This window comes from Micropterus salmoides, unplaced genomic scaffold (assembly GCF_014851395.1).
Source record: "Micropterus salmoides isolate LMB-PRFRI ecotype aquatic unplaced genomic scaffold, ASM1485139v1 Ms_hic_scaffold_2653, whole genome shotgun sequence".
In the NCBI taxonomy this organism is placed as follows: domain Eukaryota; kingdom Metazoa; phylum Chordata; class Actinopteri; order Centrarchiformes; family Centrarchidae; genus Micropterus; species Micropterus salmoides.
Window position 1 is genome coordinate 1663 of NW_024041877.1, and position 15152 is coordinate 16814.

A 15152-nucleotide genomic window follows, 5' to 3' on the forward strand; every position below is an offset into this window, starting at 1 on the left:
TTGAAAATGTAGGGTGATTTGTTAAGTGTCATTTATTTCACTTTGCAGTTTGATATGGGAAAGCCCAAACTATCAGTGTTTTTATTTGCCGTTAAATATTTTATGGGGTGGAAGGGGTGGGGGGTCATTGTGTTAACACACTGTGGGTAGGCTAATCATATGTCCTTTGTAAGGTTGAATTGGAGGCGTGTGCTGTCGCGGTGGGAGCGCGCAGAGGAAGGGAGGGCAATCTTGTCCGGACGTTAATAAGACCCAATGGCTGGTGCAAGGTGGCCAGGAGCTCTGAAACGCGACAGAAGACGGTGGACGAAGGGGAGAAGGAAAAAAGAAACCTCTCAAGAGAGACATTTCTGGATGGTCAAAGAGGATGAGAGCGCCACAGGAGCGTCCATAGGAATTGCAGGGAGTCAGGGAGCCGCCAGGGCTTTTTGGCGTGCATCGGTTTGTGTGTCTCTTCAAAGGAACTGCGTGGAGGGAGATAAGCGGTAAGTGACTAGAAACGCATGAAAAACACCTGCGTCAAGGCAGGTACCCGCGACGGACGTATGAAGACTTTCAGTTCACAAGAGGCTTAGAGGCTGCTGATAGTTTGTGAAAACTTTGGACAGAAACTTTACTCACCTATTAGCCTATGTCTTAATTTTAATACCTGATGCCAAAACGTCAGGAACTTTAGATTTCAGCCAATCAGATCATTCATTTGGGATATAGCTTTTGGTCAAAACAAGAGTGAATGCAGTAAGAAGAAAATTAGTAAGTTTGTGTCATATTAATATCAGGTCTTATACCACATGATTTGGAATGGACCAAGATTTGACCCTCATTCACATGCTATCACACATCTGGAACTGGGGTATCGCTGTAGGCACTGCGGGCCACTGACTCCTGGGAGCCCCAACCCTCCCCAATGAAGCAGTACCGGTGGGTCCGCCTGGCACAGCTCGGCCTGCTTGCTGTGTGGACCTGTATATGGCTGGTCCAGGGATGCGGACCGGGCCACGGGCACGGCATCCGCCCCAGGCCCAGGAAACTCACAGCCATGCACTACAAGCAGTTTTTCCCCAACTTCTCAGAAAACAACCTTGGTGCCAGCGGGAGAGCAGAGGGCAAGATCACACGCAACTCCGAGCGCTTCAATGAGCTTGTGGGCAACTACAACCCAGACATTGTCTTCAAGGATGAGGAGAACACCAACGCAGACCGCTTCATGACTAAGGTGAGATTGGTGTGCTATGGTTAATCATACTCAGTCATCTTAGATTCTAAGGATTTTGTTGAATGGGATGAGACAGTGGATCCACTGACCCCAGTTATACCTGGCGACTCTTGTATGGTAAGTACAATGAAACAGACAAGGCAGAGAGTGAGCTGAAGATTGACTGAAGGATGCTCTCACTGGTGTCGCGTGAACCTTTTCAAGCTTACCCCTCTGCTGGATGATTGATTAACTACATTCACATGAAGGGACAGTAAGCAGGTTCACAGTACATACCGTGCCATCCAGCGTGGCACCTTCAAATCAAATCACATAACCTCAGTCATTTGTTTGCCGTACTCTCCTGCACTACCTGCCCTTGCCAGGCTCTCAACACACAAACAAATGTTCAACACAGAGTGCATAAGTTTTAACCAAACATCCCCTCCCTTTTCTTGAGATAAGAAGATCAGGATGTAATTCAACACTACTCCTCAAGAGACCGTGTTCCCCTTCAGGAACACTTCCTTTTAATCTTTAACCTAAGTCTTTGTTATTGGAGATAAAACTATTCCTGTGACAGATTCTCAGTGTGCCTACCAGCAGAAATATCCAGGTATGGCACTAGAAATGTAGGTATTTAAATACAAATCCCACGCCTAGGAATGACAGCCAGTGACCAAGAGGATTTAAGTTCTGGGCAGGGAGATGGACAGCTTTTTGACAAAACATTTTGAATGCCACGCTGCTGGATATGTCCACAGGGATTCTTGACACTCAGTTGTCACCCTGCTTTGGATGCTGCGGCTCTCTGTGATTGTTTAGGATATTAATCTGTGTTCGTTCCCCTCCCCGGGTGATTGTATGTGATGGAAATCTGCGGTCGTATATGTGTGCCCTGCTGATGCCCAGTTTGAGTGTGTGTATGTGTGCATGTGCCCCTCTTTTGCCCAGATGTGAAAGACGCTCTTTGTGCGACATTTGGAGGCTCAGAGGGGTCGCCTATACAAAATTCCCGCCTGCTGAAGTAATGGCAGCGTCGGAAAAGCGACTATTGTAGTTCTGACAATGAAACGCCTCTCTTCCATGGCACTGCGAGAAAAATGTACCCAGTTTGTTTTCTGTCCCTCTCGCTTTCTCACTCTTGCTGTTACATTCCCAAGTCCATGCCCATACATTCTTCCCCTCTGCCCTCTCTCTTTACTCCCAACCCCGGCTCTCCGCCACACTGCTTTCTTCTCACCCAACTTTTCCTCCCTCCATCTCTCCTGCTCACACCCTCATCACAACATAAGCTTTATACGATCAATTATAGGCCACAAGACCTGCCACATCACGAGAGAATGGGTGTTCAGGTGATGATGACTGTATCACCTCGCTTGCTGACATCATTTTTTTCAGCCTGCTATTTTGTGACAATGCTGACACAGTGTGTAACATCACGGCCCACGGCGTCTGTTAAGAGTCACTGTGCACATTTCTGATCAAATGTCTCAGGGGTGAAACAGAGAAACTCATGCCTGGAACAATCTGGAAAGGCAGTGAATGGCCTTGATTATTCTGTCACCCTGTTGAAAAGGCCAAGGAATGTGCCAAACTGGCTACAGTAGCTTTGTTCTTGTACTCTGATTGTTTGAGCAAGGTTGAGATGGCCTTTAGCAGAGCAGAGGAGGAATTATGTGTTGATGCCAGCAGACAAACAATCATAACCTGGGAGAAAGAGACAGTGTTGAAATACTGGAATATTTTTCTTGTGAGTTGCACTGAAATCAGTGTGTGCACTGAGGTGTACAGTAGGCGCACATACTGTACATACCTCTTGAACACTTAGGCTGTGCCATTCTCCGTTAATAAATTATTACTAGTGTCACATCTACTTGAGTGGGGTTCAGACCTTTCACAGGCTGCAGGCTGAGTGAATAATAATATGATTGTCTTTAAAATAAACTTGGAATACTTTTATATTCTTCTATATATTTTTATATCCAACAATACAATAGAAAATGTCAAAGTCTAATAGACAAAACAACGCACCATCCAACCTACAAGGCAAAATAACAATTTAAAAACTAAAGAGAAACATTAAGAATTACACAAATAATACTAATACAATCCACACATTCTTCCACAAGAACTTATATTCCTGTGAATTAAGGACGCTATTAGTCCCTCCAGTTTGTTAATGATTGAGTGAATCTTTTTGAATCCCTTGTTGATTCTATTCTGTTGTCACATTCAACAATAAAAATCATATGTATTTAAATATTTAAGAGCTAAACCTCAAAGATTGACATTCAAATCCCTGATATGTTTTTCCAGATTGATATTTTAAAGTTTAAAAGTAATTGTAAATGGTCTGCGGTAGATGACAGTTTCCAAACATCTCTCTCTCTCTCGATAGATAGATAGATAGATAGATAGATAGATAGAGATAGATATTTATCTGCGATAAGCTAATATCCTCCTATATATTGGCTAGTTTCAGTTAATACTGTTCCAAACTGAACACCTTCCCTCTCTCACTCTGTTCCTAGCGATGTAAGGACTGTTTGAACAGGTTGGCCATTGCAGTGATGAACCAGTGGCCAGGGGTACACTTACGTGTGACAGAGGCCTGGGATGAAGATGGTCACCACCCTCCCGGCTCTCTGCACTATGAAGGCCGGGCCGTGGATATAACCACTAACGACAGAGAAACCGAGAAGTATGGTCTTCTAGCCCAGCTGGCTGTGGAGGCTGGCTTTGACTGGGTCCACTATGAGTCCAAATATCACATCCACTGCTCAGTAAAAGCTGGTAAGTTTAAGGAGGGAGTTATTAAAACAACCTCACACAGTTAACTGTGTCAAACTACATCACTTCAGTGGATTGTATATCAGGATTTTTATGACAACAAAGGAACACGATCTGTGTTTAGTCATCTTTTACTGCTGATCTTCTTGCAGATCACTCTGTTGCTGTGGAAAAAGGTGGCTGTTTCCCAGGCTGGGCCCGGGTGACTGTTGCAGGAGGGGTGCAGAAGAGCCTGTCGTCACTGGATCTTGGGGACAGAGTTATGGCCCTGTCTGGGACAGGCCAAGTCATGTTTAGCCAAGTCCTCTTGTTTCTGCACCGGGACCAAGAAAGCTGGTCTACTTTTCTGTCTCTGGAGACAGAAGATGGCCATAGATTGGCCCTTACTCCACATCACTTGGTCTTTTTAGCCCCCAGTTGCAGACTTGACAGCAGTGAGTACCAGGCTCAGTTTGCTAGCAAAGCCAAAACAGGAGACTGTGTTCTTATCCATACAGCAGATAGTCAAGTACGTCCATCTCAAATCATTTCAGTTTCAGTAGAGAAGAGTGTGGGAGCGTATGCTCCCTTGACAGAAGCTGGAACTCTGTTTGTTGATGGGGTGCTGGCATCCAGCTATGCACTAGTGGAGGACCACAGACTTGCACACTGGGCATTTGGACCTGTGCGACTCCTCTCCTCATTCAGCCAGCTACTTTGGGGGGAGACAACAAAAGAACCACAGACCACAGAGAGTGAAACAGCTTGCACTAAGACTCCATGTCATTGTAGCACTTTGACCACACAGGACAAAGCAGGTGTATATGTCAACAATGGCATTCTGAACAAACAAGACAATCTGAGTGAACCTCTGAGGATGGAAAAGAAAGAGAAGCACTCCTTACAAAGACAGACATCAGATGTCCACTGGTATGCTAGATTACTGTACAATTTTGGATGTATCCTTTTAGACTCCAACTCATTTTATCCTTAAAAGCCTAAAACTGTAGGCTCAGTACTGTTCAAAATCGCAACTTGGACACATTTACGCTAACACTTCCTGTTCTTTTCTTCAATAAATTAAAAGCACTGGAATGGCTTGCTTGCTTTTTTCACCATTGTTTGCATTATAATGTATCATAATGATATGCTAAGTGATATTTTATGATAGACTGAGTTTGATGAGACAAATTGTTTGAGCAAGTTAATGTAAAAATAGTCATGTCAAAATGACTGCATTCGTACATCATGTTATTTCTTTTAATTATTTCAGTTATATATGTAAAAAAAAAAAATCTATATATTCGAAGGGGAGAGGAATGAATGTTCCCACATCAGAATCTTTATTTTTGTACTTTCTGAATCATAATATATAAATGTTTCATTCTTTTATAATAATTTTACTACATGTATTGTATGTCCTCACTTGTCATGTCATAAATCAAATTAAAATGTCATTTTATTAAACAACATTCTGCCTTTTTCAAAGTGCTGCTTTATAAAAAATGTGTCTGTTCAGCTAATTGGTCTTTTGCTTGTTTAGAAAAACTGAGTTACTCTGCGTGAAAAACCCACGACATGCAAAAATATTTCTTGGGTCATAGTTGAGCATTATGTATGTAATATAGTGTTCAAGACTGCTGTGGAAATCCAATCTAGACATTAGGCAGACAGGTCAATGAAAAGCCCAGACGTACTTAATATTCTTTGCCACCACCTTGACTTTATCACAGTCACAGACTTTGTCACATGGCTACTTCAAGGGAGTTGTCAGGTTTCTTAGAATCTATGAGGAGACAATTTAACTCGTATCCACTGATCCATTCGTGCCACCAGTAAAATATCTGTTCAGTTCATTGTTTACATAACTTTCTATTTGACCAGACCAGACTGTATTATACATTTTATTATAGTGCCAGTTACTAGTAAACATTTACTTTAATTATTTTTCATGTAAAACTACTTTTCAGTGTCACAATAATGTGTAAGGCTACATTCAGGACATGTAGTACAAGTTTATACACCCCCTTGTGGAGGAACTGATATTATGCCTGATAATTTTATTTTATATAATTTCTTGAATGCCCTTGTACAAATAATAACTACTCTAGATAATAAACTGTATTTGATTTATAATACTTGTATTTAATTGGTAATAATGTAAAATGAGATATTGTTCATTTTTTATTTTATTGCCAAGGAATGCATTTTTACAGCACTGACAATACAGCAAATATATGAATGGAGTACTGTGTTATCAGAACAATAAAACAGAAAGACAAAAAAACAAACCACACACCAAACAGATCGTTTTTTTCCCACTTCTCTTTAAGGTATGTAACTGTTACAAATTGCACATTGAGCACCCAAACTGTATTCTGTTCTTGTGGTTTATGCTCTGTTGTAAAACATCTGTGGAGGTATTCTAGGGGATAATCCTTGAGATGCAGGAGGCAGATGGGAAAGCACCGGCTCTGCTGACTAGCCAATAGGGAAAGGCTGGTGTTCTAATACCACCCTCTATTTACATCCATCAGCCAATCAGTCACTGTCCTCTAACCAGTCTCAGCCCCGCCACCCCAAAATCTAATCCAATCTTGCTAAAGCTGAATTGGGAGTTAACTAATCCTACCAGGGGGACCAGTAATAACCTATTTTCAAAATGAAAACCTGCACATGCAACGTCCAGGCACTGAGAAACACGCATTTCCTGACCAAAACATAGTATCATGTTTTTCTTTTTGAGAAGAGAAACGACAAAACTTTTTTTGTGACAGTATTTAATGAGAGACATTAAGGAGAAAGATGCATCAGTGGAGGTTTGTCAAGGGTTTAATATGAATGTGAAGTGCCACAGAACATCCTTCCAAACATAGAATTATCCTCACATGCCACACCTGAACAAACTGGGTCAAATTTTTCTGCAGACAATAGAGCTTATGACTCCATATGTGATTAATGCCTAACAAACCCAGTGAGCAATCATCAAAAACCATATGATTTAACTGAATATGAAACCACTTTTATTCTTCAACTACTAGTAACAATTAAAGGGTGCTGCTACGTCAAAGAGTCAAATAAGTAATAAGCTATTATTGGTCTCTCTTAACCACAATGAGAAGAATAAGGCTTTAAGCTAGATTCTTCAGTTGAAGTGTGCATGTCTTTAAGTTTTATCAAAACCAAAACATTCACAATTTCAGGTCACATTTGGAAGACATTTTTTGTTTAGTCGCATGGAGCTTTGGAGTTTGCCTTACTGATAAAAATTCTTGTCAAGTTTTGCAATTCAGTGGTCTCATCTGAGCCCTGAAGTGCACATTCTGTACATGGATGCCTCTGCACGTATATACGTTAGCACAGACGTTTCACAGTGCAAGGTCAGCTGTCATCACCACTCTGCAGCAGGTGGTTGTTCACTCCTGTGACCTTCTAACAATGAGACAGACTGCTACCCACCCTAATTTTCTGAAAGTTCACAGGATCATTCCAGTGACATCCAGGATTTACAGCCTTGGGCTTTTCGTTCATAAAATCAACATGAAAGGACGGCATGGGGAGGTTGGTGTCTTAGTTTAAGAACTACACATACAAGAGGATTTGCAAGAACTACACAGGTTAGTAGTCTAAAGAACAGAATATTTTTTTCCACCAGAAATCCTTGTTGGTTGCACTACGTGCACTTTTTGGAGAAAAAACACAAAACTTTAAAAGCATGCATATATGAGAGGAATTTATGCCCTTATCTGCATAACAATTGAAAGTTGCTGTATGCAAGGTATTAGGATCTTAACATGTTGCCACTCAATAGTAGTCTAACTCACAACTAATAATCTGTAATTTTCTCACAGTGATAAGGCAGGCCTAAAGATATATAAGGCCCACCTCCCAATCCCTCCACCCAAAGGATCTGTGTTATGTTCACCCACAGTATGCATTATGATTTCTCCTTACCCATAGTTGAAGACCAGATTTGAAAATGTATTCCATAAACAAATAATTATTTAAAGAAATTAAAAATGGATACGTCATCCACTGAATTGTCAACTGATTCAGTGTCAGAGGATAAAGGTTGTAACTGTTTTTCATCTTGTCTGCTAAAGGTCTGGGCATTGTGCCAACATTTTTAACAAAATATAGTATTATGGTATAGGCCTTTACAATTATTTTATTTCATTGTCATGTCGTTTGATAATAATACCACCTACGTGGATGGTAATTATAAATGCTTGGATAGTAAGGGAAAACAATAACGTGACCACAAATCGCAAGGGAACCAAATAAGACCTCTCAGAATGAGCTACAAAAGGTGTAGTGGCTTATTTCGGTCATTATCAGTGAATCTGCTGAAAACTTGGTCAAGGTTCACATCATGGCAGATTTAACTCACCTCTTCCCAATCGTTCTCAGTCACTCCAGCTGAATGTGCAATTCATAGCAATATAGAGAGGGGCAGAAAAGGCAATTAGCAACCATGATGAAGTTCTCAGTACACATTTGTTATGTTAATTACACAAATGAATTTGCAAAGAAAAATACCTTACAACCTAATGGAACTTAAAAACACCGCGGATCAATTATGAAAACGAATGCATTCATCCGCAGGCATGTCAAAGTACAGTCACAACAATCTAATGAAAAATGGCTTCCCTTGATCTGAAAATCTAATGACCTAATATCTGATAACGTTACCATCTTACCATCTCTGGTCCGCGCTGTCCAGATTAAAATCTTGTGTTGTGTGCTAAATAATCAACATCGTACAAAGTTGTCCATTGTTTACTGGTATCTAGTAATAAAACACATTTTTTTGTCGTTCTTTTGCTTGAATTTATTTTTTGACGTAGTTGTTATTAGCTAGCACTGCTAGCAGCGGATACCCACTTGGCGGAACAACCGTGTGCAGACGCAACGCAGTTCAGCAAAGTGAAGAGATGCTAGTGACCCACAGAAGGGTACTCATGCAAAGTTGAGCTACAAATTTAGGTAGATGAGTGCCCGCAGTCGACTAAAAACCAAAGAAAAAATATATTTACTGACGTGTCAACAAAGTTTGGGGCTGTAGTTTTCGGATGCACTATTTTGTGCAAAGTTGCAGCAGCTTTAACGACCTCGCGAGCGAGATTCCAGAACAGAGTAAAGGCTAGCTGCTGTTGGGTGGTTAGCATTTAAGCTAAATCCACAAGCAGCCAGATAGGTAGTTTTTTGATTCAGTGCATGAAGCTGGGGAGCCTGTTTCGTGACTGGTTGAAGGCTTGTCTCGGTGCTTAATAGTTCCCCGGTAGTATACGACCACTCGACACAAAGCTCAGGTCGCTGGTTAGCTAGCTAACCATAGCAGTATCCATCTAGTTGAAGAGTTAGCTAGCACCACCGCACAGCCTGCCTTCCGCCGACGTGCACTTCCCCCACTCTCCTTCCAGCCGGCTAACGCAACGTTAGTCCGGTACATAAAATGAAGCGACCATCAGCATTTTGGGAAGCTGTGTGGCTGTTTGGATTTTACTGATGTATGAGGAGACGGTATTGTTTTTGTGAGGTGAGCTGTTTTAATTATGGCCTCTTTGAACTTCTTGTAGCAGACATACCTAAAGACACACCAACCCTGACCTTAGACCGGGTAATGTTAGCTCTGCTATCGGCAACATTTAGCTGTTAGCTTCGACTAGATGGGGTTGTCTACTTGCTGGAGAACTAGCTATGTTACCTGGGTGCTAACTTTCGGTTGGAATATGTTTTACGTTGGCTGTGTCCAAGGTATACTCCACACAGTAGCCGGTTGACACTTGTACAATTATTTGTGTGTGTGCATGACATTTGATACATTTCTTGTAGTTTTGCCTCTTCGGGACACTTTGCTGCTACGTCACCATTGGTAGTTGTTAGCTTTTCCGTATCAGCCTGTCGCTGGCGACACGGACAAGGCTATTTACTGGACAGAACCAATCCTTTGAAGTCCGTGTTTACATTGAGAAATAGTGCTTAGATCTGCAATTATTCAACTATAAAATCTCAATAACTTGTACCGTGGCACTGCAACAAATATCAGCTGTTGATGGATAACAATACAAAACAAGAACAAACACGTTTACCGTGAAAGTTAATTTGTAACGTTAACACTTCTAACGTTAATTTAGCTAGCCGGGGTGTTAAGACGTTAACTTCGCCATCATGTCATCACTTTTGCTCGGAACATTGCCAACTTCATATTAGAGACAAATTCGATTTGGTATCCTCATTAGCTGTGATATAACACCAGTTAGGGTTTTGTGGATCTTAAATTAGATGCTAGTTTGTTGTCGAGAAGAGTGCGTTTCCAGTGTTGCTGCCTCCAAATACGTTTATTACGAAGATGTAACGTTACATGGAGAAATTCATTCTGTCCATCGTTCACAGCTTTTGGTGCCATTTGATAAATATCGTTTTAATGTAGCGTCTGTAACGTTGTGTAGGTTAGGCTAATAGTGGAGGTATGTTTTAGTTTATTTTGGGAACTGTACCGTGTAAGCACTCACTACACGAATCACTCCTAAATGATTTTGACTAACATGGCATTGGTTTAGTGTTATGATCAATCGAATCTTAATTTGTGATGAATTCTGCACATATGGATTAAAAACAGTAGAAAAGATACCCGGCCCCGGACTGGCATCTGCTTCCAGCTGCCTCGTTGAGAATGAATAGGGTGGCATTTCGAAATGTGTGTGAGATAACGTTAACTCACAGGAAGCTTTTCTAAATAGGAGGACACCGTTTTTGTTTTGTAACAAACGAAAACACTGCGAGCCTCTCAGCTGATCTATATATCAAAGTCGCTGTCACATTTATTGTCTTTTGAGCCCATTAGATCAGAACATGCAGTATCGCATCACGGACATTTCTCTCGGTTGTCTGTCTTCTAACGCTTGGAGATTCACGTTGGTATTCACAAACAATGGTGAGGCAGTTAGTTGGCATAACGTTAAGTAAAATACAGCATGCGAATCGAAGCCGATCGACCTCTTTTTCATCTGCCCATGACCCTTGAAACGTAAAAGAAACATGACTTCCTAATAAAATCCTGCGTGGATGTAATAAAATGGCGAGCCCATCCAGTCCTGCATTGTTTGTTTTACATTGTTTTTGTTAATGGCGTGAATCTTCATAGCGGAACTATGATGCGAGCGGCAAAGGTTCTGCACGAAAGGAGCCCCGCTGCAACAGGAAGTTCTACACACGGAAGTTGTGTTGTCTTTTGTGTATCCCGATTTGTGGTTGTTTTATTTAGGAAAACACCATTTTAGTTGTAACATTTTGTGCTTTTTCAGGCAGCAGTTTCGCAGATTTGGATTATGCATTGCTGGGTAAATAACCATACGACTTGTTAAAGCGGTTTCTGATTGATCTGTCTCTTGTAACGTTACCCCTCGCGCTATTTTCATGAGTGTGCGAGAAAGCTCGATTGCATTAACGTTAGTGCTAACGTTAATCAGATTTACACATGGAAATCATCTAAATCAGGGTATAATAGCCATATTTAATTGGTTGCATTGTTGATTGTAAGTGTTTATGTGAAAAGTGATTTTTGGATGGTTAGGTAGACTAGTGTGTAGTGTTGTGTGGTAAAGAAAGATGCATTTTGGAGATTCCTTGTTTATGATGAACACATGTTGGCTAATGAACAATTTTATTTTCTGTGAGTGAGGCCTTGTAAACTACTTAGCTGTTGTTTTTTATGGGCGCAAGCTTAAATCTAACACATTTTGTAATTTATTTTCATATCTCTGTCAGATCTATTCTCATCAGACCTCATGTTAATGGAATATCCAGTTATCTATTAAAATACCCACAGGTTGTTTGCATACTGTGATTCATTTTATAAAACTATTCTGCTTCTGATTAACATTTACAAGTTGATACTACATATGTTTTTAAATTGCAGATCTCTGTCAAGGAGGTCAAAATCAGTGAGGGGGATGGACGAGCAGAAATCAAACTGCGAAGAGAATGACTCTGAACCAACAGGTAATGTATCGTGTCATTTTTCTACATGTCCCATTGTCATCCATTATGAATGTACTCTATTCTGCAGGAACACGAATAATATCACAACTTGTCTCTTGCTCTTTAAAGAGAAATGCACATGTCTGAGAACAAAAAAAGATTTTTTGTTTTAACATAATAGATAAATAAACCTTGAGCAGAACAAATTAGGTTTTTATTTTCCCACAGCAGATAAGTCAGTATGAGTTTAATAAAGCATAGTTTGCATTAAAGTGATGCCTTGTTATCTCTCTTTTTTTTTCTTTACCCCCCCTTCCCACACACACACACATTTTCTAGCTGATGACAATGCCCCTTCAAAGCAGCTTGTCTCCTCTGAGGAGGAGCCCAAAACCCTTCCTGCTGCTGAGGACATGTCTGGTGCTATTGCAGCCTCTTCCAGCACACTAAGGTAAGTTTTTTTTTTTTTTCTTTTTTTTAATTCAGATCATAGGATATTGTGCACACTGTTGTGGCCTTTATCCCAAGAAGCTGGTTATTGTTGGCAACACTAAAAACAGAATCTCTGTTTGGGTTTTGAACCATCTTGTTTGCAGTGTTGGCAGTAACGCATTACAAAAGTAACGCAATTACAGTAATGTATTGCTTTTTGCTGTAAGACAGTAATATAACGCATTACTAAAAAATAATCGGGAATATTATACTCGTTACAATCTCAGTAACACATGTTGCAACACATTTTAACCCGAAATTAAGTGTTGTTTTGGTTTTTTAATAATTCACCAACACCAAGAAACAAATCCAGGAGTAAAAGAGTTATTTCCTGTTGCGGGAATCCAATGTTTCCCGCAACAGGAATGTGGCAATGTGGCAGGGTGCAAACTATGGGGAGCTCGGCTCCTCTTAACAAGATGTCATCTCCCCTGATGGATCATGTGTAAATAGATATAGGCTATGTGTTTGTGCTTTAACGAATTACTTTCATGATTAGAGAGGCAGGCTGCTGTAAGTTCATCCTGACGGATCCTGTTGGAGTGTCGGGAGATTCAAGTAATCAATGACAACTATACTGCTGTACCTCGTACGTAAATGTGCCGAGCGTCTTTTTTAATGGGGAGATGATTCAGCCCAATTCTACAGCCCGCTATTATCAGAAGGTTAATTTTTTTATGAGACTCACCCAATCCGCAGATTTAAGTCTGCACATCACGAGAATCCACCCATGCAGCACATCTTACTATCAGAATAATGCGGCTATTAAATAGCAGTAAAAGTAACGCAAAAGTAATGTAAAGCATTACAATTCAGAGACAGTAATATTGTAATATAACTAATTACGCTCAAATGACAGTAACTAGTAATCTATAATGTATTACATTTTGGAAGGAACTTGCCCAACACTGCTTGTTTGTGACTGTACACAGAGAGAGCGTTCAAGCCTGTGCGCTTTGTAACTGTGTGGAGCGGAGCCTGCATGGACAGCGGGAACTGAGACACTTTGGGCCATCATCTGAGTGGCCAACCCTCAAGCCATCAGCTTCCCCACTGCCACAGCCTGGGAATGATGACCTGTCTTCCATTGGATTTTCCTCCACCCCCTGTCTGGCGGAACTCTTTGATGACTCAGGTTGAACTCAAGATATATATACTTTTATATTTAATACCTGTCCATTAAATAATTAGTTTTTTCAATTAATTGGGTTTCATCTACTAGAAATATAGCACATAGATGTAGTTTGGTTAGAAATCTTACTGATGTTATAATGAACAGGGGGGTTTTGGATTCATCACTGGTGTGCGGTGTGGTCGGAGGGAGTGAAGCGGATGGAGAATGAGGAGCTGGAGAATGTGGATAAGGCCGTTATCTCAGGGACACAGCGGGTAAGTGCGCTGTCAGTAGACTTGGATTAGATTGTATATGGTGAGAATATAGGGATTAATAGAGGCTTCCTTCACAAAATTTTAGTTGTTACCATTGTTGTATTTCAGCTTTGCGAATACTGCAAAAGGCTGGGTGCAACCATTCGATGCCATGCTGAGGGCTGCTCACGGTTCTACCACTTCCCCTGCTCGGCAGCCAGTGGATCCTTCCAGTCCATGAAGCAATTGGTCCTCCTCTGTCCAGAGCACATACACAAAGCAGAAGAGTTGGGTAAGAGAACCAGACATCTTTGTCAAAATTGAAACAAACATCAGGCATCTTTAAAAGTGTCAAAAAGGTATTCCCTGATTAACTAAGAATAACAAAAAAAGACCAATTCCTGTGTTTTTATTTTTTTTTACAGCAGGTGAGGAGGCTTGGTGTGCAGTGTGTGACTCAGCGGGGGAGCTCACGGACTTGCTGTTTTGTACGGGTTGTGGCCAACATTATCATGCGGCCTGTCTGGAGATTGGTGCCACGCCGATCCAGCGGGCAGGATGGCAGTGTCCCGAGTGTAAAGTGTGCCAGACTTGCAGGTTAGTGCACCTTTTGTGAGTCAAACTGAACTGTATACGAATGATTTAGATGTAGTGCCTGCCGTTTTGCATGTTATTTACATTGTTTTTTTGCATGATATTTACATAGTTTTTACATTTCTTACTTATTTACCATTTTTAAGAGTAATGTCGCAATTCTGCATTTTCTCAGACAACCAGGTGAAGACTCCAAAATGTTGGTATGCGATGCCTGTGATAAGGGCTACCACACCTTCTGTCTCCAGCCAGCCATGGATTCTCTTCCCACTGACCCATGGAAATGCAGAGTAAGTCACATTTGTCATTTACGTCTGGACAAGTTGTTGCGCTTACTTTAAAGCAAGCTTATTTACTTTTGAGAATGAATCTTCCTGTCATAAAACATTTTAATTTACCACGACATATGAAAGACTTTGTTTATTTTTTTAAATTTAAAAATATGATTCTTTGATCATTCTTACATTTTATTGCTATAAATCTGTATTATGTCAGAGGTGTCGTGTATGTACCGAGTGCGGTGTCCGTGGACTGGTGCTGCCAGGTTCGGCACAGTGGTTTGACAACTACTCCGTGTGTGAGGGCTGCCAGCGTCAACGCAGCTCTGTGTGTGGCGTGTGCAGCAAAGCTCCCAACCCATCTGTTACTCTGCAGTGCTGCAGCATGTGCCACAGGTTAGTTTAATGCGCAAGCGCAATGCGCTCATTGGTGGTAACTACCTTGTGTGGGCTTGTCGCTCATATTGTCA

At 41.1% G+C, this 15152-nt stretch overlaps 2 protein-coding genes and 1 long non-coding RNA gene across 8 annotated transcripts in view; 2 read left to right on the plus strand and 1 right to left on the minus strand.

The window, feature by feature from the left end:
• Nucleotides 1–253: 253 nt before the first annotated feature.
• dhh (desert hedgehog signaling molecule) lies at nt 254–5439 on the plus strand. 3 transcript variants are annotated; one of them, XM_038739712.1, is made up of 4 exons: nt 254–485; nt 780–1216; nt 3730–3991; nt 4141–5439. In XM_038739712.1, exons 2-4 carry the CDS (start codon nt 908–910, stop codon nt 4959–4961), a joined length of 1392 nt encoding a protein of 463 aa, XP_038595640.1. In that variant the 5' UTR covers nt 254–485; nt 780–907; the 3' UTR covers nt 4962–5439. The 3 variants fall into 3 exon arrangements, with proteins under 3 accessions (XP_038595640.1, XP_038595641.1, XP_038595639.1); XM_038739713.1 differs by having other exon boundaries at nt 866–1216; XM_038739711.1 differs by having other exon boundaries at nt 254–1216.
• A 704-nt stretch (nt 5440–6143) lies between these two features.
• Nucleotides 6144–8856, minus strand: LOC119919299. Its single transcript, XR_005447671.1, has 2 exons — nt 8668–8856; nt 6144–8386 (listed from the first exon to the last, which is right to left on the minus strand). It is a non-coding gene; the product is annotated as an uncharacterized LOC119919299 (long non-coding RNA).
• A 480-nt stretch (nt 8857–9336) lies between these two features.
• The window catches only part of kmt2d (lysine (K)-specific methyltransferase 2D), a 33970-nt gene continuing 28154 nt past the window's right edge, over nt 9337–15152 (plus strand). For 3 of the 4 annotated variants that reach the window (XM_038739707.1, XM_038739710.1, XM_038739709.1), the window contains exons 1-9: nt 9337–9506; nt 11889–11971; nt 12290–12401; nt 13375–13577; nt 13722–13831; nt 13940–14102; nt 14236–14407; nt 14580–14694; nt 14900–15078. In XM_038739707.1, coding sequence (XP_038595635.1) covers nt 11923–11971; nt 12290–12401; nt 13375–13577; nt 13722–13831; nt 13940–14102; nt 14236–14407; nt 14580–14694; nt 14900–15078 — 1103 coding nt within the window. In that variant the 5' untranslated portion in view covers nt 9337–9506; nt 11889–11922. Of the gene's footprint in view, nt 9507–11176; nt 11311–11888; nt 11972–12289; nt 12402–13374; nt 13578–13721; nt 13832–13939; nt 14103–14235; nt 14408–14579; nt 14695–14899; nt 15079–15152 lie in introns of those variants that run through there. The other variant, XM_038739708.1, reaches the window with a different exon arrangement.